Raw genomic sequence first — 22,192 nt, forward strand, 5'->3', positions numbered from 1 at the left:
TCAGGGCAGTTTATATCCCCGTGAAAAGCTCGACTTGCATAGTGGCTCCACATAGCGTCGAGAGCCAAGAAAATTTGGCTATGTACCCCAGAAGCGATCGCCCATTTGGCCACAACCGGGTATAATGGCATAGGCGACACGCTCATGAGAAGGCTCTTCTAGAGAAGAATCTCTGTCCACAGACTCATTGTTGCCTGCCGCGGAGGGATTGCTTGGCGAGATTGGCCATGAGTAGCGACGCAAACCTGGATCGACACTGGCAGTAATGATGCGCACCTTAGGAAAGGCATGATGAAGTGACCAAAGACCGCCTTGTGCCGACGACAATAGTGTGAGCAGCAAAATTTGGTGTTCGGGAATGCCATGGTCAAGCAGCACGCGTATACCCATAAAAGCGGCCGCGCCCGTCCCGATCTGTGCATCAGTGATCAAGGCCCACGTGCGCTTGGCTCGCTCGCGGTCGCGAACAAAGGAAGGTAGAGATACAGAATAAAGGAGGGGACGATAATTGGTGTCAGAGCTCTGAATCAGTACAGAGCCCAGAGATAGAGCTGGGAGGGCGCGCCGCAGAGGCTGGGTCAGTTATAAAACGTACATGTTCTAGAATAGCACCAGAGCGAAGGATGGAGACGCCGCAAATGAAATCAACATTGAGTTTGAGGCCCACATAGGTCCCACCAGTATGCAGGGGCACAGATCGCTCCTCATAAGGCAGCTGCTTCATTGCCTCCTCAACAACAAAGGCGCCGACACGCTTACAGGCCCATGCGAACTCGCCTGCAGGTGTGGCAGCATCATGCATGATAGTCAGTAGGGCACGCATTTGTGGGGTTTGGCGCAGTACATCCACGTTAGGTGGTAGGGGCAGAAGGGTCGTGGTCTCTGAAGTGAAAGAGGAGGGTGCATCGTCGGTAGAGAATGGCTCATGTTCCACACAGTGCACCGTTTGGCCAGTTGAGTCAATCCCGACGCGGATACGAGCACGTTGAAAGGGCCAATGTTGCGTGGATTCTAGGCTTTCTGGTAGAATATGAGGTTCTGCAGACAAGACAAGGTTGCGAGTATGCAATAGGTGCTTGGCAATGTGCTGGCTGATGACATCAATGGCCACAGCATTGTTCGCACCTGGTACGATGATATCAGCATGCCTAGCAGATGGAGCAACAAATGTCTCGAAGGATGGCTTCACAAAGCGCAAATACTGATCAAGTACGCCGTCGATGGAGCGTCCGCGGTCAACAATATCCCGGCGGATACGACGTGCCAACATAATATCAGGATCGGTCTGTACAAATATTTTGAGGTCTAGCAGCTCGCGTAATTCTGGATCTTGCAAGACAAAGAGGCCCTCGACCACAATTACAGCATGGCCATAGAGGTAGGTGGATGCAGACGTGCGTTGGTGCTGTGTGAAACTGTACACGGGAATTTGTACAGCACGCGATGCTTTCAGGTTGCGGATGCATTGAACCAGTAGTTCTTGATCAATGGCATTGGGGTGGTCAAAGTCAAAGTTTTGGTCGAATGCCAACTTGACTTGGTCGGGCGAGAGAGGGCGATAAAACGCGTCCTGACTAACAATGGCTACCCATGGTACCTTGGGGAGCCGATGAATTACCTCTTTTGCAATAGATGTCTTGCCACTAGCGCTCCCTCCAGCCACACCAACGATATATGGTGCGAATGGGCGCCCATCTGCATCGTACCAAGGGTTCCGGCCGGCCTCAGTCATAACAGTTCTACATGTCAATGCATTCCATACGTACGTGCGGCTGTACATTCGACCCGGCTGCCGCTTTGACGCGGTTTTCGTCGATGTTACGTCGCTTGGTATGTGTCGAGGTATCTGTGCAGCGCCTTGCAGCCCGGCCACCGGCGTACTACAACGCTGCGGAGTCGTTGGCATGTCCGCCAGTGAGAAAGGCACCAGATGAAGTACGTGGAGGCAACTGACTCAAAACCGTCTCATTTAACGAACGTGACAACTGCTAAAGAACTACTAACCATGCTCAACTCTCAGGTTTCCTTCCAAACCAAGTTGGGACGCGTCAAGTTTCGTGCGCTGTTTCCGTTTCCGTTCCATACGTTCAATAGCACGCTGTTCTAAGGCCAACTTTACACGTCGCTTGACGACCTCTGTTTTCCGCGTATGTTTTCCTCCCTGCCAAATAAGAATACCAGCAACGGCGTTGCAAGACAACGAAAAACTAATAATTGTCGCCGTTAGAACAGTGGGCCGGCGTTCATAACGAATGCCCCATGTTGTACCAGCCAGACATGCTTGCAAACAAGAATATATATCGAGTAAAATCACAATCGTCATCATCAGCCAAAGCGGGAAGGGTTGGTGCGTTGATGTTTCGCGGTATCGGTAAAAGGTATGTGATGAATGGAACTTGCGCTGGTGGTGCTGCAGGAGCGCCTGCTCACTCGGAGTAAGAACACTGACCTCTCTGGTATCTTTCTCGACCATAGACTGGATCGATGGGGCGCGTTCCAAGCGTTGCAACTGGATTTGCTCTCGTGATCGCTGGTGACCGCCAGGCTGCCCCGGCATGGGCTGCAGTAAATCATCCAGGTGGTATCCTTCGGAGCGGATATGATCCGTGTTTCGAACGCCAATCGCTTCCAAGTCCCTGCTTGGATCATCCAGCTCTTTCGGTCCCTCCTCTTCGGGCGGAGGGGAACTGCTCTGCCCCGCAAGCCTGTAGAGACGCTCTTTGCTGTAACGTGGCAACTCATTCTGATTTTGTAGCTTGGGCAGGTGAAGCAGTTTCCGGCGCTTGTACGTCAGAAAGTGGAAATGCGCAATATGAGCCATCCGATACGTGTCCACAGCTCGGAACGGTGCGAACCCCACACCACGTAACACAAAGAGGGCACACAACACTTGGTCACACACCTCTACCCATACTCGCCACGTTGTGTACGGTTCCACATCGACCCAGTGGACAATAAACAAAAAGATAACCACACCCCAGGAGAAGATCAGGAAAATATACAATGTCAGAATGAAGCCCATAGGCGTGCGAACAAAGTTCCAAAAACCACGCGCCATTCGTTTGGTCTTGGATTTATTTGTCAAGAGATGGCGGATGTGACCCTCGAGTTCCTTTCGCTCTTCTTCATCCATTTGATACCATCGCTCGGTGTGAGGGTCTTCGTCTTTGTCCATTTGCCATGGCTGTGTCTCGCCTTCGTACTCTCGATCCTCCATAGAGTCCTCTGACGACTTATTCTGCCCATCTGCATCCAGTCGTAGCACCGAATCCATAGGCGAGGCTTGCGATATATCTTCCTCAGCCCCTGGTACCATCAGCGGAGGCACATCCTTATTGCTGGGCTGTGCAGCACCGCTGATGCTAGATAAAGGCGAAGGATTCTCAGGACTGGTTGGGGATACAATGTTGTCATTGTTTTCGTCATAGAGCTGGTCCATGCGCAACATAGGTCGGCGATTGTAGAGCCACGGAATATTAGGCAGCATGGCACTATTGCCATAATTCTGCAGGGTGTTGAAGAACGACACTGCTGGATCCAACACGTCCAAATAGTCGACCATGGCATCCGAGTGCAGACTAGGTCCCGTCTGCGTTGAATTCTCATTTTCTCGACTCTCCTGGATTCGCACGGTGGGCTTCTCACCATCATCTTCCCACTGCTCCTCAGTTTCGCCTGTGCCTCGGGTGGATGCGCGCGACGTTTCGTCATCATGCCCCGACGAACTAGTCGGCCATAAGTGACCGAGGCGATGCAATGGAATCATATGGCCGAGGCGGGTAATGGTGCTTCCTTTCTGCTGTGGCTCGTTCCCACATTGTGACTGAACGTTCGGCTCTTCTTGGTTTCCCGACTCATAGACTTCTCTGGAAGGGCCTGCGGGTGCACTCGTACCTTCACTTTGTACCTCATCAGCCAGATCCACGACAATGGGTGGGGGGAGTGGACCTTCTGAATTTTTGCGAGAATCCAGTAACAAGACCCGTGAACCTCTCTTCTGGCGTATAGGGGCTTGGCTCCGGGGGTCAGAGCGACTTGATGAAGCCCTATTCAAGTTAGAGGGACTGGATACACTGCGAGCGTGCGAATCGGAGAGCGAGTCGAGCTGGACATTTTCCGACGCCGATGGTGTTTTTGAAGCATGCTCAAGATCATTGCCTTCGCTTTTAGACCATGGTAAAATTCTCGGTAGCCCAAAGTTTGTCCAGCTACTGCGGTCTTTGAGCTCTTCTTCCCCAGCACCAACAATGGTAGATCCACGTGGACGAGATTGTCGATCGTGGTTCTTGGAGCGCTCGCCCATGCTCTGCGAGCGAGAACGGCTCATAGATGCTGGACGAGCATCCGAAGCCCCAGAGATACCTCTCTGAATGCGCACGGTAGGCGGTGGCACCTCCGTCCAACTACTCATAGTGGGAGGCAGCCTGCCGCTGTCGAAGGGATAGCGTGCGGAGGTAGAGCGATAGTGACCTGCGTAACCGAAAGATGGTCCTATTGGCTCTAAAACACGTGCCATTAGTCATAGCCCCTTCTGGGATGAGACTAAATGTTCAGCCTCTACGGAGTCGACGCCGAAGGGGCCGAAGCCTGCGCCCACTTCTCCTGGAACGACGGCGTTTTCAGGATGAATGCCTGCACACACTTGGCCATGGTCGGCGAAGCGCGCGAAATTGGGTCCGTCTGGTAGAAGTTCCTGATCGGACGGTGGAGCGGCACACCATTCGCAGTCGCGCTCGAGGCAGCCAGCTGCTCGAGACCGAGCTCGGCGACCTCAGCACTCGTGCGCTCGCAGCTGTCGTAATGCACCAGCGCGGGCGAAATATCAAACATGCGGTCACGCACGTCCGTCACCGTGTCGTACGGGAGCGTGGTGCCGAGCACCTCCGATAGAGCACGCAGCACCTTCCAGTCTTCACGCGCCGCACCTACACCAGTCACTGCAGCGCGCGTAATCTGCGTGCGGCCCTCGGTGTTCATATAGGTGGTGCTCTTCTCCGTATACGCAAGGCCGGGCAGACACACGTCCGCGTACTGCGCGCCAATGTCACCATGGTGGCCCTGGTACACCACAAAGGCGTCCTTGGGGATCTTGCTCACGGGGAGATCATCCGCACCAAGTAGGTACATAAACTTCGGCTTAGAGGAGGACAGGCCATGGTAACCCATCTCACGCGCAGCCACACGCGAGGCAGCACGGTGCAGGAAGTTGTAGCCATTCCACTCGGGCGTCAGGAACTTGTCCTTGTTCGACTGCACCAGCTTCGCCACGTCGCGCAGGATTGCAGCGCCGTCAGGGTGGTCGACCACACCGCTGCCCACAATCACAAGCGGCTTCTTGGCCTCCTTCAGACGCTCTGCACCGCGGCCCTTGCCAGCAGCCAGATCGGCGACGGCCTTAGCGTCAGCGCCGAGGTAGTCGTATTCGTATGTCAGGTCCACCTCCTCACCGATAAGCGCGAGATCCAGGCCATTGCGGAGGTAGCCCTTGCGCAGACGGGCGTTGATGATCGTGGCTTCGTGCCGGGGGTTCGTGCCGATCAGGATCACATAATCGGCCTCGTCGAGACCGGCAATGCCCGTGTTGAAAGTGTAGTTCGAGCGGATGTCAATACCGTGCAGCGGGTCTGAGTCACCGTTCGGCTCATCGGTAGCCAGGTTCTCCGAACCCAAACGGTGAATCATGTCGCGCAGGGCCACCATCGACTCAGCATCGGCCAGCGCACCAGCGACACCCTGGATCTCGTCGCCTTTCGCGCCACTGGCCGCCAGGCCCTGGGCTATAGCCTCAAGCGCCTCGGGCCACGAGGCAGGGACAAAACGGTCACCCTGGCGGATCAGCGGCACTGTCAGGCGTTGGTACTTAAGACCATCGCATGCGTAACGAGTCTTATCGTTGATCCACTCCTCGTTCACATCGTCGTTGGTCCGCGGCAGCACGCGGATCACCTGCAGGTCACGGGCGTCCACGCGGATGTTGCTGCCAACAGCGTCGAGCACATCCACAGACTCGACCTTCTTCAGTTCCCATGGACGCGCCTGGAAGGCGTAGGGGCGCGAGGTCAGCGCACCGACGGGACACAGGTCGACAATGTTGCCCGACATCTCCGAGTCGAGCATCTTCTCGACGTACATGCCGATCTGGAGCTGGTTACCGCGGCCCGTTGTACCAAGGTCTTGCACACCAGCCACTTCGTTAGCGTAACGAACGCAACGGGTGCACTGAATGCAACGAGTCATCACGGTCTTGACAAGCGGGCCAAGGTACTTGTCCTCGACCGCGCGCTTGCCAGCCATCTCGTGGAATCGCGAGCGGTCCGACCCATAGCGCATCGTCTGGTCTTGCAGGTCACACTCACCACCCCAGTCGCAGATAGGACAGTCAAGCGGATGGTTCATCAGCAGGAACTCGAGTACCGACTGACGAGAGCGGGCAACAGCGGGCGAATCAGTGAAGATCTTTTGGCCAGGCATCGCAGGGAACGAGCACGAAGCCAGCGGCTTGGGAGCACCCACGCTCTCGACCAGACACATACGGCAGTTACCAGCCACGTTCAAACGCTCGTGGTAGCAGAAACGGGGAATTTGCGCACCAGCCTTCTCACAAGCCTGGATCAGAGCGGTACCCTGCTCTACCTCAATCTCCTTGCCATTGATGGTAAGTTTGATCATCTTGGGCGGCGCTGGCGCCGGCGTCGCCTGACGGCGAGCCGCCGAGGTTGATAGCGCTGCAGAGCGGCCCATAGCCACAGCCGCATTCGAAGATGGACCGGCACTAAGCCGCACGCGCGGCAGATTCGTCGCTGCCCTCAACGAGCACAGCATCGTACAGTTTTCGGCGACTGACGTGGGACGAGGGAGCCGCCTCGACCTAGGCCAGCTCGCAAATACCCTCCCGTGTCCTTCCGACCAATGAGGGAAGACGCATTGTCATTTCGGCACGTGATACCAACGCGTGGCTCGCACTCACCGCGGCGTGGCCTCTGCATGTACCATCTGGTGGCCGGCCTGTACGGTGCGTGCAGCATGTGCTCACGGCAGCGGAGTTCACCAAAAAGCCCACATACAATGCTCTATTGATCGGACTTAAGGGGTCAGGAAAGACATGGATTCTTGAGCGCGTACGCACATGCTACTTACGCAGCTCCGGCACGACTACCTGCGGGGGCGCGCGCCCTCCCAGCGCCTGCCACCAACCATCGGCCAAAACGTACTAGACGTACCGTATCGCCGCACCATACTGCACCTCTGGGACCTCGGTGGCTCGGCGGCCATGCGCTCGCTATGGGACCAGTATCTGCCTGATGCCCACGTGATTGTATGGGTGATAGACGCGCCGCGCTGGGCGTCCGACACGGCGGTGGCTGATGAACTGGGGCGTTCGTACCGTGCGGCAGTGTTCGAGTCATTGTTCCCTGTCATTGCAGAGGCTTCCGCGCGGGCGCAGCCCGTGTGTGTGGTTGTGACGCAACTAGACGAGCTAGCGTCTGACCGCGCTGCGCCGCTCGTGCGGGAGGTCGAGACGAGCGTCACCGCCGAGTGGACGCGTCGCCTAGACGATACAAGTTTGGACGGCACACTCACACCCATATGGTCTTTCCAGGGCGTGAGTGCCGCGACGGGGTACGTATCGCATCCTTATGCAGCGACGGTATCGAGGCGATGCTGGACGTCGTGTTTCGTCAGGCCCAGACCTTCGCCACCCAGGCCGGCTCCTAGCCCTAGCTTCATTATACCCCCTTTCTATAGTACAAAAAGCAAACTACTCGTACATGACGGAGTCGTCTTTGCTCATGAGCAGCTCCACGCCCCAGAGGCCGAGCGTGAAGGAGACAGCGAGCATGCGCCAGTAGCTCTGGTGGTTTTGGTCGAGCACTGTGTCAGTGGCTAGTACGTACGCAGCAAATGGCTGTAGACAGTGATTAGCACAAAGCGCGAGTAGCGCACGAGAACCATACCAAGCGCTGGTGCGCGCGACTCCTGCTTGGGCTCGACACTTTCTTCTCGCTCCGGTTTCTCGTCGAGTCCCACGTCAGGCACACTGGGACCGGCCACGTCGTTAATCTCATCGTCGTCCTCTGAGCAGGGCTCCTTCGCGCTGAGCATGATCTCTGAGAGCTTCTGTGAGTCAGCCTGTTCCTGCAGCGACGGCACACGGTGCAGTGTGGGCACGCCGCGCTCCTGGTATCGACTTTGCCATGCCAGCATGGCCAAAACTCGCGTCGCCAAGTATAGCACCGTGATGCGATACACTAGGTTCACAATGACCGTCGGGGGCAGAGTGTCGAGCGCCACCGATAGCACGCGCCAACCGCTCTCCAGTGTGCGGAGCAAGCGACTGACATTGGCACCGGCTGAGACATGCAGGGGTAGAGACAGCATATTCGACTCACGGAACGCCTGCAGGAGATGAAGAGGATCAGCGCCCAGCAGGAGCGATGTGCTCAACTGGTACACGTTGAAAACGACGTAGGCAAACTGCGTGAGTGACGAGGCGTACCATTAGACACGTCTCTACGATGTTGGCCTTGCGGAATGCGAGTGCGAGGCCCGAGATCCACAACGTAGAGACGACGCACGCGCCGATGGCGGCGGCTGTAAGGGAGCGGCCTTGCGTTGCCCCCTCAAAACTCACGTACAGACCTACAGCCGAGGTCACGTACACTGTTGCTGAGAGAAGCAGGAACACAAGTTGCCACGCCTCACTGGCGTCGATGCCGAGTTGCAGCAGCTTGCGGATCAGCACGCTGCTGCTCATTTTGCGCGTGCGGTTGCCATGGGGGTCGTAAATCCTGGGGTCAGTGCGTCTTACGTACAGCCACTGCGAGAAGCGCGCCACCGCTTGCACGACCAGTAGGCTGGCCACGCCCTCGAGCAGCGAAAAGACAGGGCTCATGTGCAGCAGAAAGCGGTACCACCAGCCAGGAACGCGCGAAACAAAGTAGTGTCCCGCGCGCAAGAAAAAGGCGAGGATCTGATCGAAGCCATCCAGGCGCATTCGCGGCTCGTACGCACCCAGCCACGATATCGGCGAGTGAGAGGCAAGCCATGCCTGTGCATTCGACACGGACTGCATCCACGGCACCGACTTGGCCGTCAGTGCATTTGGCGTGTCCGGCGCGTATAGTCGCGCACACAGGAACAGGGCCACAGGAATGAACAGGTTCTGCAGCACCATTAGGACGCGTGCAATCCATGCGAGGCGGGTTTGATACGTCGCCCAGCGCAGCGACGACAGGCCAAAGTAGAACGCCGAGAGCAAGGCTGAGAACGTCAAGAAAGTCTGTTGGCTGTGCTCTAGTGACAGTGGGAGAAACACCAGCAGCTGTAGCAGCGATAGCAGGATCGCAGCAAGCTTCAGCCCGCGCACCATAGACCGGACGCCCACCCACAGCATCGTGGCGCGCACAGGACGAGGACTGCCCCCGGCCGCCACAAGGATGACTCACGTGATCTACAAAAATTTGTCGGCGCAGCGCCGCGGCGGCGCTGCGCCGTACCATGGCAGCTGCGGTGAGCACGGCCGTGGAGCAGGGCGACACGCCCCTTCAATTGGATGTAGGCCTGCTAGCCTCATTCGACTTCAACCCAATCTCTGCGCGTGCCTTCAAGAAAGACCCGGAGGGTGTTCTGCAGGCGCGTGCGCGGAACGCCACGCAGCACCTGGTGAACACCCTCTTCCAGTTGCCGATCGAGCGCCACGCGACGTACGGGCCGCTAGCCTCGTTGCCCGCCTTTGAGACGGAGCTGCCGCGCGAGAAGCCGGTGCCGAAGCCCAAGCCATTGACTAAGTGGGAGAAGTTCGCCAAGGCCAAGGGCATTACGAAGCGCAAGAAAGACAAGATGATCTTTGACGAGGAGCGTCAGGAGTGGGTACCCCGCTGGGGCTACCAGGGCGCGAACAAAAAGCTCGAGGATCAATGGCTCGTCGAGGTGCCTACGAATGCCGACGACGACTACCGCCCCGACAGAGAGGCAGCGAAGGAGCGCAAGGCGCGACAGGCCAAAAACGAGGCGCAGCACCAACGCAACCTTGCGCGCAATGCGGCCGCCCCTGCTGCGCCCAAGGGCGAGCTCGGCTCGGGTGTGGCGCCGTCGCGTGCGCGCCGACGTGCTGCACTCGAGGCGGACCTGCTGCGCGCGCGTGGCAGCACTGCGTCGCTTGGCCGCTTTGACAAGTCGCTCGAGGGCGAGTCCAAGCCCCGCGGTGTTAAGCGCACGTTCCAACCGAATGAGATCGACGCCGGCCAGGAGCGCGCAGCGCACCTCGAGCTGCTGGCGAAAATGGGCAAGGGCGAGCCGCAGATGAACCTGCGCAAAGCCATCAAGTACGCCAGCAAGGCGCAAGGCTCCAAAGCCCTCGCCGAAAAAGCGGCCCGGCGCCGCAAGTAGCTGTATTATGTCTGACGTTAGCCATCGCTTACGCACCCATAGCTTGATCAGGCCGTCCCACGCGCCTGTGACGATTTTCGACTGCGATTAGCCACACACACGTACCGTCTCATGAGGCAGCCACTCGTGCGCAATTACCACATCCTTGTGCACTTGGAGCCGCTTGAGCTCGTGCCCCTTTTTCCAGTCCCAAAACACGAGATCGCCTCCGCTGTCGCCAGAGGACAGGAAGCGGCCGTCTGGACTGAAGCCCACCTGGCACGCAAAGCCTGCAGTTGTGTGGCCGCGGAACGCCTTCTTGCGTGGCTTAAAGTTCTCTGTCGAGTACACACAGATCGAGTTGTTCATTGACTGGCACGCGAGCCAGCGCAACGAGGGATGCAGCGTGACCGACGGCATCGAGTGCATCAACGGGTCTGCCACGAGCTTGATGGGCACCGGGATATCGTAGTCCCACGCACGCAGGCTCTTGTCGTCACTCGTCGACACGAACCGCCGGTTCTGGTCCACAAAGGTGATGGTATTCACAGGGCCAAGATGCTCGTTGTACTCTTGCGTAATCTGCTTCTCCCGCAAGTCGTACTGCACGATGCGCTTCCCGTGCGTGCCAGTGAGGAAGATGTGCTGCTTGTCTGCATCGGGGTGGAATCGCACACATACCGGCATGTCGTCAAAGCCGACCGCCGTGAGACACTCACCCGTTTCCGTGTCCCACAGCTTGACTTGCCCATCAAAACCGGCTGACAGAAACTGCCGCCCATCGTTCGAGAAGGTGATATCGCGCACAGCATTCGAGTGGCCCAGGAACGTGCGCAGGCAGTTGCCCTGGTGGTACACGTCCCAGAGCTTGATCTTGGTATCCATACTCGCGCTCAGCAGCAGGTGCCCGCTCTCAGGAAACAGGCGGAGCGCGGTAATGCCCTTGGTATGTCCTGTAAATGTGTGGATACAAAACTCGGGGAGGAAACACTCCTCACTACCGGCCTCGCCGCGCAAGTTCACGTCCGTATCCGTGGGGATATGCATGTACGTGCGGCCCTGGTAGTCGTACATCGAGTCGCCGTGGAAGATGCTTTTCTCGGAGCCATGTGCATCGTCGAGAAGACGCCGCTTCTCGAGTTGTGCAGCCTCGCGCTTGCGCTTCTCGGCATCCAAGCGCGCCTCGTCGAGCTCTTCGGGCGTTGGGCCGACCTTTTCGTGTGGCGCCGGTACAAACTCGGTCGCCGGCGCCTCGTCGTCCCAGCCGCCCCACGGCCCCATATACGCACCCTCTCCCTCAAGAACCGACGGATCACCACCGCGCCCTTTGCGCTTACGGCGCATGGCGCGTGACTGACTGCGGGCGCCGGGCGTGCCGCCCCGCAGCTCGGCCATCGTAGCACCGCCCATCTCGCGCGCAGCGGCTCGGTCGCCCACGAATGCCTGTGAACTCGTCGCCCCCGACGCAGCAGCGTATGCACTGGGATTGCGTGCGTAGCCCAGCAGATCGAAGGTACGCTGCTGGTTGCGAAAGTCAAAGTCGGACATGGACGTCTCTTCCACCGTGCCCGTCAGGGTTTTGGTCACGCCGGGGGGTAGCGTCGGCGCATCCGTCGTCGCAAGATCTTTGCTTGCAGCAGGCTTCACATCAGGCGCAGCGGTCGTCACGGTCAACGTCGTCGCAGGCACCGCTCGTGTTGAGGCAGCTACTTGCTGCAGCCCAAAGGCATCGCCCATATCAAGCGGCTCATTGTCGCTGTCCGACTCGCTGTCGTCCGCCTGAGCATGTCCTATCATAGAGTGTCCGTCTCCATGTACCTTAGGCGGCACGCCCTCCTCCTCGCTTTCGGAACGATAGGCAGCGAGCGCGTCCATCGTCGTGGCCGTGGGTCGCCGACGAGCGCGCCGAAGCGCTGGTGATATCACGTGCCGACACCACCGTGCGAGGAGCGAGTCCATGCGTCGTCGTGTGCTACGATGCCGACGGTGAAGATTGCCCCCAGCGTGCTCGCCTCCGACCTCGGCAACCTCAACCATGAGTGCCAACGCATGATGGATTGCGGTGCAGACTGGCTCCATATGGGTACGTGCCCGTGACTTACGCAGACATCATGGATGGTCACTTCGTGCCGAACATTGTGCTGGGCGCCCCGGTGATCCAGTCGGTTGCCAAGGCCGTGCCGAACATCTTTATGGACTGCCACATGATGGTATCCGAGCCACTGAAGGTATGTTTTTGTGTCTCACCTCAGTGGATCAAGGATATCGCCGCCGCCGGTGGCAAGTCATACACGTTTCACTTGGAGGCCACAGGTACGTGCGCGGCCCTAACCGCAGACGACCCGCTCGAGGTCGTGCATCAAATCAAGGCCGCTGGGATGCGGGCCTCAGTTGCCATCAACCCAGGCACACCTGCCACGGAAATATCCGACGAATTGGGGCGCGCCGTCGATATGATCCTCGTCATGACGGTGTGGCCCGGCGCGGGCGGCCAAAAGTTCATGGCCGAGTGCATGCCCAAGGTGGCCGAGCTGCGCGCACGCTTCTCTGAACTCGATGTAGAGGTCGATGGCGGCGTGGGACCGAAGACCATTGCGGCGTGTGCGGATGCCGGCGCGAACGTCATTGTCGCAGGCACCGCGGTATTCCATGATCCGCAGCCGTCGTCGGTTATCCAGTACCTGCGCACGCAATGCGAGCAGGCACAAGCGCGCATACGCGATGAGCGAGAGCGCATCCTGCATGGAGAGCACGTCGACGGCGCTGGCATCGCGCACCAGCACACGTACCTCTCTGGCGGCGCCGCGTCGTGGTGCCATCCGCGCGCGTACCTGGCTCCCCCATAGCACACACCTCCATCGCACACGTACGCTGCACTGACGTGGAGGGTCCTGGTCCCTTCGTGTCATGTCGGCGTCGGCGTACGCGGCTTCAGGTACGTGAGAGCTGCTTATTGCAGCGTTACTACTGGTCGCTGCTTCTTCCACGGTCTATGTTGGCTCTTTTGCGTCGTTGAGCACGCCTGAGTCGACAAAGAAGCTCCGCAAGGAGAAGGGTATTGCTGCGGATGACGACAAGGACAATGCCCAGGGCCTCAATTCAAGCGATGCATGGCTCTTGCCTGTGTTTGGCAGCGCTGCACTTCTGTCCCTGTACCTGGCGTTCAAGTACCTCGACCGCGAGATGATTCTCCTGCTGATCCAGGTGTACTTTGGCGTGGCCAGTGTGTTAGTCATTCCTCCCGTGGTGCTTCGCCTCTCTCGCATGGCGCTAGGCGAGAATGTGCTGACGCGTTGGGAGAAGCAGGCGCTCGTGTGTACATGGACTGCTGACTGGTCGGCCCCCGACTCGAAGCGCTCCCTGGCCAAGACAGGCTTCCGTCTCGACCGTGCATCGATGGTGCTTGGCGCTATGGTGGTCGGCCTTATGGGCTTGTACGCCGTGACACAGCACTGGATGCTATCGAATGTGATTGCTGTATGCTTTGCTATCCAGGGTATCATGCTTATCCAGCTCGACTCGTTCGCGACTGGCTTCATTCTGCTGGGCGGTCTCTTTTTGTACGACATATTCTGGGTGTTTGGCAGCTCCAAGTTTGCCGGCGAGTCCGTCATGGTCAAAGTTGCCACAAACTTTGATGGGCCAATCAAGCTGGTCGTCCCGCGAAACCTTGGTGACGCCTTTGTGGCTTTGCGCGAGCACGGTTGGCATGCCCTCCCTGCGTGGAAGTTCTCGCTCTTGGGCCTCGGCGACATTGTGGTGCCCGGCATCTTTGTCGCACTTGCGCTTCAGTTCGATCAGCATCAGGCATCGAGCCGGCATCCCTCCGTCTCGTTCGACCGCTTCTACTCTCAATTTGCCAAGCCGTACTTTACTGTCTGCATGATCGGCTACGTCGCAGGGTTGGTCATGACGATGGTCGTGATGCATGTGTTCCAGACCGGCCAGCCTGCGCTACTGTACCTGTCGCCGTCCTGCTCGCTTTCCATCCTCCTTGCCGCATTGACCCGTGGCGAGTTGCATGCTCTATGGAACTGGGTGAACCCAGCGACCAAAGAGGCACCAAAGGTGTCGAAAGAAGCCAAGAAGGTCGCTGAGGCGGATAAAAAGGCATAGCGTACATATATCGACCATTTCCCTATCCATGTTAGCCAGAGGAACAGCGCGCCTTGCACTATGCACTGACCACCCATACGGGTATCAAGGTACCATGCTCTGGTCAACTCGAATCACGTCGGTGTAAGCGTGCGTGAAGTCAGGTACGTGGTGAAGCGCTCATGGCAGTGACATTCCTTGTATTTTCATAGAGTACATTTTCTCATGTGGGTCATTGAGTACAAGGCCGCCCGCTCTCAGGCGAAGACTTGGTCCAGATCGACCGCTCATCGATAGTACTGGGCACTTGATTGCTCGTCGTCGTGAGCATGCACGCTGCCATGCCGTATTAGATCCCATCTTTGTCCCGCTTGTACTCCCATTTGATCAGCGTCGGGCATCGAATCGCTACCCGTCTTTCCCTTTCAAGCACATTTAGTACCATCTTTCCATGCCGCACATCCCCAGTAGCATACAGCTTCGTCGCGGGACTTGCTGGCTGATATGTACGTATTTCAGGCCAGTCGGCGTGCGCTGCCGTACCTGGCGCCGTCCTGCTCGCTCTCGGCTCTCTCTAGCAAGGTGCCGCAGAGAAGTGCATGTCATCTAACATTGGACGAATACGGCGGCAGAAGAGGCGCCAGAGGCACCCACGGATGCCCAGCAGGCCGACGGCCTCGGGGCGGTATAGATCGACTAGTGATGTAGCTTCATCAACGCCTCCACCCATTCTTTTTCGCCGCGACGATGGGCGGTGGGCGCGATCGTGCACGCAACACGACTCGGCTCCCTGCAGCGCTGCGCGAGGAGCTTGGGATCGACGATGGTCCTGAGAGATCTAGATATGCGAAGAAACCGCGTCTCTTCTCAGTTAGTGCGCGAAAGGCCGCGCGCAAGGAGCAGCGGCGTGCAAAGCATGCGGCGCGTGCGCCTCCTGCACCCAGTGTGCATCGAAAGGCTTCACATGCACCTGCCCCAACGCCCGTGGCACCGCCCGCAGCGAGGCAGCCGAAGCAAGTGTCCAAGGCGGAACGTGCGACTACGAAGCAAGTTCTGGATCCGATCTCTGGCGTGATGAAGACGGTGCGGGCACCCAAGCGCCGAGAGCCTACCAAATTAGAACGCATGTCAGGTGCAAGCTCGACATCTTCTGCGAGCCCCTCGAAGGCACCGCGGGCCATGTCTCAAGTGGAGCGCGATGAAGATGATGAAATTGCATGGCTCGAGTACCAGCTCTCGCGGTCAAAGAACCAGAAAGAGGGAGACGATGTGGATGGTACGTGGTACATACTCACGAAGATCTATTGGACGACTTGGACCAGTTTTATTCAGAGCAGCCTGATGACGCGGAGGGAGCGCTGGGCGAGGAAGCGGAAGAGGCTTCTGACGACGATCAGGAGATGATGGACGAGGAAAGCTGGGACGAGGCACTCGACGACTTGGAAGCGGGTACCATGGACGACGATGACGACGCACTCGAGGAAGAAACCGAGTTGGACTCGGACGTGGATGACGAGGATGACGACGACGACGAGGATAAAGACGTTGCTGTCGAGGAGCCACAGTCCTCAAGCCACGTTGCACCTCCTGATCACGGCGCATCATCAGCACCTCAGGCCGTGCCACCCGAGTCGAGTGGCAGCCGATATGTGCCGCCGGCACTACGGCAAGCTGAATCTAGTGCGAATGTTTCACAGCAAAAGTTGCAGCGTCATATTAATGGCCAGCTGAACCGTCTGGGTGAAGGCAATGTCGACTCTATTGTGTCGGAGCTCGATGCACTCTACCGGTCCTATGCGCGTGGCGATGTTACGTCGGCGATTGCGCGCCTCATCCTCGATACCATCTCGGCCGGCACGAACTTAAGTGAGACGGTGATTGTGTTGTATGCGACACTCCTAGCTGCGCTGCACCGGCTGGTGGGTCCTGAGTTTGGTGCATACGTTTTACAGGACGTGGTGACCCGCTTTCTCCAAGCCTATGGCGCCTGGATTGCACAGGCAATGACGAGCGCAGCGGACGACGACGCCCAAGGCGCTCGCAGCCGTGTATGTGTAAACCTTGCGACGCTTCTAGCGCATCTTTTCAATCTGCGGATGCTGTCCGCAGGCATTTTGCTCGACTGGGTTCGTCTGTGGCTCGGTCAGGGATTCACCGCACTTGTGCCAGGTGTCCAAGGGCCCAAACCTATTACAGAGCTGGACATTGAGCTGATTCTGCGTCTCGTGCAAGGCAGTGGCGCGCAACTACGCCGCATGGATGCTGACTCGCTCAAGGCCATTGTCGATGTCACCAAGCAAAGTCTCGACGAGGCGGCCGGCGACTCGCCTGTGGCGCACTCGAGTCGCGCGCGATTCATGCTCGAGGCGCTCGTGCACCTGCGGCAGAAGGGCAAGCAACTCACGCGCGATCTGTCAGCGACCACCGAGCGGGTGCAGAAGATGAACAAGTACCTGTCCTCGATGGAGAAGCGGCACACGCTGCGCACCCAGTCTGCGTTGCAGGTCGGCCTGCACGATCTTGAGGCAGCTGGACACCGCGGGCGCTGGTGGCTAGTAGGCGCGGCGTGGGCGGGGCACGAGGCGCCGGCGCCCAGCGCGGCGCCTGCGCCTGAGACGCCTGCTGCGCCCGAGGCCTCATCGGACGACGATGACATTGACATGCCGCAGCTGGCCCGCACGCAAGGCATGAACACAGATGCGCGACGCATGATCTTTTCCGCGCTCATGTCGAGTTTGGACTACCAGGATGCTGTGCGCAGTGTCATGCAGCTCAAACTCAGCGACGTGCAGCGCCGCGAAGTCATCCGCGTCCTCATCCACTGTCTTGCGAACGAGCCCACCTTCAATCCGTACTACGTGCTGATCGGGCAGCAGCTCGCGCAAGAGCACCCGGGCATGCGTGTCACGCTGCAGTATGTGCTATGGGATTATTTCCGCGACTTGGGCGAGTCGCGCGTGGGCGGCGCGCATGTGGTGCAGGACGAGGAGAGCGACGTCGATGAGTCGCTGGTCGACGATCCCGTGCGCCTGCGCAAGCTCGTGCACCTCGCGCGTGCGTACGGCTACTGGGTGGCCACGGACAGTCTGAGCCTGAGCGTGCTCAAGCCCGTTGACTTTACGACGCTGCATGGCCCCGCGACACTGTTTCTGCAGCACCTGCTCCTGCAGCTGCTCCTCGTTACGCAGACGCAGGCGCCGATGCTCACGCCGCGCCTGCGCATGCGCCTGGTGCGAGCGCCCGCTCCGCGCGACCGCGAGCGCCTCGAGCGTCTCGTGGTCAAGGGCACCATGGGCCACCCTGGCCTCGCGCAAGGCCTGCTTGTCTTCTTGCGCCTGCACATGGCGGACGCCCAGCTGGAGCGCCTGCTCGGCGGCGAAGACGCCGCGGTGCTCACGCGACTCGTGTGGGCGGTGCGCACGGCCACGGAGACACTGAGTGTAGGCGCTACGGCGGGTGTGTAGCCTTGGCAGCTTCACGCTGGCGGCGCTTGCTTGCTTGTACCATATCGCGCTGCTTGTTTGCAAGGCGGCGGCCGAGCGAGCTGCTTCCTGACGCTGCTCGCACGTCCTTGCGCTCGACAGGCTTGCGACGCAGCTGCTTTTTGAGCATCTTGGACGGCTTGGGCAGCTTGAGCATCCATGCCGGCACTTCGCAGCCCGACTGCCGCATGACGTTGACGATCGACTTGAGGTACGGCGCGTCGTCCTTGGTAAAGAATGTGAGCGCCTGGCCCCGCTGGCCCGCACGGCCCGTGCGGCCGATGCGGTGGATGTAGCTCTGCACCGATTGCGGAACATCGTAGTTGATCACCAGCTGGACGCCGCGGAAGTCGATACCTCGCGCCATGAGCTCAGTGCAGATGAGCACCCAAATGTCGCCGCGGCGGAACGCGCGCACGACCGCCTCCCGCTGCGCCTTGGGGCGCTCGCTGTGAATCACGTCCACATGGAGACCATCGTACACGAGCTCGTGGAAGAGCTCGCGCGCACGCTGAATCGACTGCACAAACAGCAGAACGGGCGGCTGCAGGCCGCCTGACTGGATGAGGGAGCGCAGTGCATGCAGCTTGCCGTCTTCGGAGCCGCAAAATTCGAGCCGCTGCTCGATCGTGTCCGTCGCGCTGTCCTTGGCACCGACCAGCACGCGGCACTCGTCGACCATGAACGTCTTAGCCAGTTCTTCGACGCCTGCTGGCAGCGTCGCACTAAACAATGCCTTGCGCAGGTTCGGATGCGTGCACGCCGCGAGAATCTCGTCGGTCTGCGCGAGGAAGCCTTCCTCGAGCAGGCGGTCCGCCTCGTCGAGCACCAGCAGTTCCACATGCGTGAGATCGAGCTCGCGGTGCTGTACCGCATGCACAAGACGCAGTGGCGTGGTAATGAGCAGGTCCGAGGGCCGCGTTGGCACCTTGGTTCCCTGCGCGAGCAGACACGTGCGGAGCGCCTGGCCGTGCGCGAGCCGCTGGACCTGCTCGTAGATCTGGCGCGCAAGCTCACGCGTCGGGCTTACAACAACGGCGCGCAGGCCGTGCTTAGACGGACGCCGCAGCAGCTGAAGGATGGGCAGCACAAACGCCAGCGTCTTGCCTGAACCCGTGGGCGCGCCGGCCAGCAAGTCGCGCCGCTCCAGCATGACACTGATGGCGCCGCGCTGGATAGGCGTCGGCTCGGTCCACGGGCCCGCACGCAAGTTCTCGAGGAGCCACGACTCGGCGCCCCAGCGCGTCTCGAGGTCGTCCCACGACGCCAGTGGCAACGGCACATCCGTGCCAGTCAGCTTGAGCTGATGCGTACGCAGGAACGCAGGAAGGTCGGAGCGCGTGAGCGGCGCACGAACATCACGACTGGGCTCCGGCGCCGCCAGTGTCTCGGCCTCGTGCTGTGCGCGCTCTGCCTTGTGACTCCCGAAAAAGTCAAGAGCGGCCGGTAGCGCCGCCGACGCTGACGCGGAGGGCGCTTCCTGCGCGGCCTCTTCGCGTGCCTTTCCCTCGCGGAAAAGAGCCATATCGTTTCCAAAGCGCTTCTTATCAAAGCGCGCACCGCCAGCTGTGAGCGCCCCAAATAGGTCCATCGCGGCGGTCGTGCTGCGCGGTCGTCGGTGGAGCCGTGCCAAAAGAATTTTTGGGCTGACTCAGCTACGTCCTACCCAGGGCTGCCTCGGCGGCCTGCACGGCACGTACCAGGGCGCCGGGCGCCTCGCCACTGCGCGCAAGGCCCTCCTCAATGGCGCGCGCCAAATTCGTGGTTCTGCTGTGAGCTGGCGGTACGTACGGAATCGTGCCATACACGGCCTGTACACGCACGCGGCCCGCGGCCACCGGCGCCTCGTTGGCCAGGTCCAGGTCGATATGCACCTCGGCCTTGGCAGCGCACGCCTCGAGCAGGAGCGTTGCCACGAGCTCCATGCGCGTCTCAGCATCATCGACAGGTGCCATCGAAACGGGCATCCAGCTGCGTAGTTGCTCAATCTCCGCACGCACTGCGAGGTGCGCGCGCCACAGCGCTGTGACGGTGCGCAGCACGGCCGTGACCTGCGCAGGCGCCTGTGCATCCATGTGCGCACGGATCACCGCGAGCGCGGCCATATCCAAGGGAGCCATGGCCATCGTGTGCACGGGCGATACTGCGACGCGCCGCACCGTGCCGCGGCGCTCGTCCCACTCGACGGCCACCTGCAGCCTGTGAGCGTACGTGAGCTGCAGCAGCGTCGGCGTCTTGCTCGTGAGCGACCACTGCAGAAGCGTCTCCATGTGCTGGATGCGGCGCGCGAGACGCACGGCCTCGCCTGGTGTGCATCCGCGGATCTGGTCCGTGACTGCGCGCGCCGCACGGATTGCCTCCTCGGTCTGTGCGCGCCGCACGACCGCCTCCTCGATACGTGCGCGCACGCGCGCGAGTTGCTCTTGTGCGTCTCGGTGCTTGGTGCGCATGCCCTGCAGCACCTGGTCCTGCTCCTCCATCGACGCATGCAGTTGCCGGAGCTCATCAGCATCGCACGCGCGAATCTCGCGCTGCCGCGCATGGGCCTCATCGACGCGGCGGCGCAGCGCTGCATGGTGCGTGCGCAGCAACGGCAGGAGCTCCTGCTCCAGCATGATGTGCCGCTCCTGGACTCGCGCGGCCTCGGCTCGCAGCACGTCGCGGTGCTGCGCGAGCATTCGGGCCATGTCATCGTCGTACTGCATATCGGTGCGCCATCCATAGTAGTCATGCATCGCGGCCGCCCGTGCCGCCTGCTTGTGCACATTCAACTGGCCTTTCATGCTCCGCCGCATATCCTCATCGTCCAGCTGGCCCCATTCCTGCACAAAGGCGGGCGGCCGCGCGTAGAAGTCCTGCTCCATCGTCTGCAGCCGCTCCCGGCCCACCTCCACGTGCTGCTTCAGCTCGTGGCATGCGCTGCGCAGGGCCTGGAGCATCGGTGCCGCGCCCGCGGCCATTTTGGCGTGCTGTACGCAGGTCGCGGGCGTGGTGCCCGTATCGATAGGACGGTCCGTGCGCGTCCGCGAAGCCGTCATGTCCTCGTGGAACTTGAGGCCGACGCGCTGCAGAAACTCGCTGAGCGGGAGGTGGAACGAGGCGTCGGCGTCGCTGAGATCACCGTCGGACCGCGGCGATGCCGTGTAGGATACGCGCTGGCCCCGCTGCCGAATGAGGGAGTGCAGGAAGGGCGAACGCGGCCACATGGCGCTTGGCACCTCGGAGAGACGCACAGATCCGGATCGGCCACGCGCCGCGGCCGGGGACGGCGATAGGGTCGTGGGATGCGCCAGGCGCGCGGGTACCGACGAGGCAGTGGCCACTGTCGTGGATCCTTTCGGCGTCATCGGCGCACGCTGTGGCGGCGAGTGCTGGTACCCAGGCGACGGCACACCGCCTCGGAGCGATTGGCGGAAGCGCGTCGGTGTCGTAGGTGGCTTGCTCGGACTGAACGGCGATGCCGATGTGCCCTCACTTGGCATGCGCGGCGCTGTCCTTGGCAATGCTGCGAGACCAGCGCCCGGCGTGGGCGGGCGCCGACGTGGAGAGACACTGCGAGCGCGCTCCACGGGCGTGGCGGGTGCTGGTGGCTCGGGTGGCTCCGAGATCCGCTCCGGTACAACAGGACGGCGCTCCGGCGAGAGGAACATCGTCTGCCGGCGCACAGGCGAGCGCCGCGGACTGCGCCCGGCCGCCTCACGCTGCCGTGTCGCCTCCTCGGCGATGTGGCCCCACATCGCCGTCATTTCCATTACTGATTGCTCAGCGGCGCTGTCGAGCGTTGTATCGGGCGAGTCATCAGACCGCGGTGCGAGGGCCGTCGTTAGCTCCATGGATATTGAGCCGTCACTCTCGTCTGCTGTCGTGATGCTTTGTGTCGTCAGGTCCATATCGCTGGCCGAGGCGTTCGACACTCGCCGAGCGCGCCACGCCTCGGTCAGGTCCATGCCACTTGCGTCAGATCCGTCTGTCCTGTCCATTGCATTCCCAGCGGTGGACGGAAGCGCCTCCGTAAAGTCCATCCCACTTGTATCAGATCCGTCTGTCCTGTCCGTTGCATTCCCAGCCGTGGGCGGAAGCGCCTCGGTAAAGTCCATCCCGCTCATGTCCGAGGCAGCCGACTCGTCGAGGCCGGTCGACAGGTCCATGTCCGCTGAGCTGTCCATATCCATCGACGAGCTGTCCCATGCATGGTCGCTGGGCACAGGCGAGCCTCGGTCCATGAGTGCGGTGCGTATTCTCATCGT

The 22,192-nt window shown here is 60.1% G+C and overlaps 9 protein-coding genes and 2 pseudogenes across 11 annotated transcripts; 5 read left to right on the forward strand and 6 right to left on the reverse strand.

The window, feature by feature from the left end:
* Window positions 1-78: 78 nt before the first annotated feature.
* On the reverse strand, window positions 79-1,732 carry MSY001_0968 (uncharacterized protein; the record flags this gene model as incomplete). The annotated part of the gene is made up of 2 exons (XM_018886069.1): window positions 79-573; window positions 596-1,732. The coding sequence occupies 2 exons, from the start codon at window positions 1,730-1,732 to the stop codon at window positions 79-81; spliced, it is 1,632 nt and encodes a 543-aa protein (XP_018739580.1).
* A 2,825-nt stretch (window positions 1,733-4,557) lies between these two features.
* Window positions 4,558-6,822, reverse strand: MSY001_0969 (uncharacterized protein; the record flags this gene model as incomplete). Its single annotated transcript, XM_018886070.1, has 1 exon — window positions 4,558-6,822. One exon carries the CDS (start codon window positions 6,820-6,822, stop codon window positions 4,558-4,560), a length of 2,265 nt encoding a protein of 754 aa, XP_018739581.1.
* A 304-nt stretch (window positions 6,823-7,126) lies between these two features.
* On the forward strand, window positions 7,127-7,716 carry MSY001_0970 (uncharacterized protein; the record flags this gene model as incomplete). Its single annotated transcript, XM_018886072.1, has 2 exons — window positions 7,127-7,603; window positions 7,684-7,716. The coding sequence occupies 2 exons, from the start codon at window positions 7,127-7,129 to the stop codon at window positions 7,714-7,716; spliced, it is 510 nt and encodes a 169-aa protein (XP_018739582.1).
* Window positions 7,717-7,759: 43 nt separating this feature from the next.
* MSY001_0971 lies at window positions 7,760-8,893 on the reverse strand (annotated as a pseudogene). The gene is given in 3 exon segments: window positions 7,760-7,906; window positions 7,915-8,475; window positions 8,498-8,893. Coding segments are annotated over 3 exon segments (1,104 nt in total).
* A 605-nt stretch (window positions 8,894-9,498) lies between these two features.
* Window positions 9,499-10,389, forward strand: MSY001_0972 (uncharacterized protein; the record flags this gene model as incomplete). The annotated part of the gene is made up of 1 exon (XM_018886073.1): window positions 9,499-10,389. One exon carries the CDS (start codon window positions 9,499-9,501, stop codon window positions 10,387-10,389), a length of 891 nt encoding a protein of 296 aa, XP_018739583.1.
* Window positions 10,390-10,422: 33 nt separating this feature from the next.
* MSY001_0973 lies at window positions 10,423-12,243 on the reverse strand (annotated as a pseudogene). The gene is made up of 2 exons: window positions 10,495-12,243; window positions 10,423-10,470 (listed from the first exon to the last, which is right to left on the reverse strand). Coding segments are annotated over exons 1-2 (1,797 nt in total).
* A 102-nt stretch (window positions 12,244-12,345) lies between these two features.
* Window positions 12,346-13,214, forward strand: MSY001_0974 (uncharacterized protein; the record flags this gene model as incomplete). The annotated part of the gene is made up of 2 exons (XM_018886074.1): window positions 12,346-12,451; window positions 12,475-13,214. 2 exons carry the CDS (start codon window positions 12,346-12,348, stop codon window positions 13,212-13,214), a joined length of 846 nt encoding a protein of 281 aa, XP_018739584.1.
* A 61-nt stretch (window positions 13,215-13,275) lies between these two features.
* Window positions 13,276-14,484, forward strand: MSY001_0975 (uncharacterized protein; the record flags this gene model as incomplete). Its single annotated transcript, XM_018886075.1, has 2 exons — window positions 13,276-13,303; window positions 13,328-14,484. 2 exons carry the CDS (start codon window positions 13,276-13,278, stop codon window positions 14,482-14,484), a joined length of 1,185 nt encoding a protein of 394 aa, XP_018739585.1.
* Window positions 14,485-15,642: 1,158 nt separating this feature from the next.
* MSY001_0976 (uncharacterized protein) lies at window positions 15,643-17,927 on the forward strand (the record flags this gene model as incomplete). The annotated part of the gene is made up of 2 exons (XM_018886076.1): window positions 15,643-15,739; window positions 15,763-17,927. The coding sequence occupies 2 exons, from the start codon at window positions 15,643-15,645 to the stop codon at window positions 17,925-17,927; spliced, it is 2,262 nt and encodes a 753-aa protein (XP_018739586.1).
* Window positions 17,928-17,938: 11 nt separating this feature from the next.
* On the reverse strand, window positions 17,939-19,536 carry MSY001_0977 (uncharacterized protein; the record flags this gene model as incomplete). Its single annotated transcript, XM_018886077.1, has 2 exons — window positions 17,939-17,960; window positions 18,020-19,536. 2 exons carry the CDS (start codon window positions 19,534-19,536, stop codon window positions 17,939-17,941), a joined length of 1,539 nt encoding a protein of 512 aa, XP_018739587.1.
* Window positions 19,537-19,600: 64 nt separating this feature from the next.
* MSY001_0978 (uncharacterized protein) lies at window positions 19,601-22,168 on the reverse strand (the record flags this gene model as incomplete). Its single annotated transcript, XM_018886078.1, has 2 exons — window positions 19,601-19,715; window positions 19,737-22,168. 2 exons carry the CDS (start codon window positions 22,166-22,168, stop codon window positions 19,601-19,603), a joined length of 2,547 nt encoding a protein of 848 aa, XP_018739588.1.
* Between the last annotated feature and the right edge of the window lie 24 nt (window positions 22,169-22,192).

This window comes from Malassezia sympodialis, genomic scaffold (genome assembly GCF_000349305.1).
Source record: "Malassezia sympodialis ATCC 42132 genomic scaffold, msy_sf_4, whole genome shotgun sequence".
NCBI classification, from domain to species: domain Eukaryota; kingdom Fungi; phylum Basidiomycota; class Malasseziomycetes; order Malasseziales; family Malasseziaceae; genus Malassezia; species Malassezia sympodialis.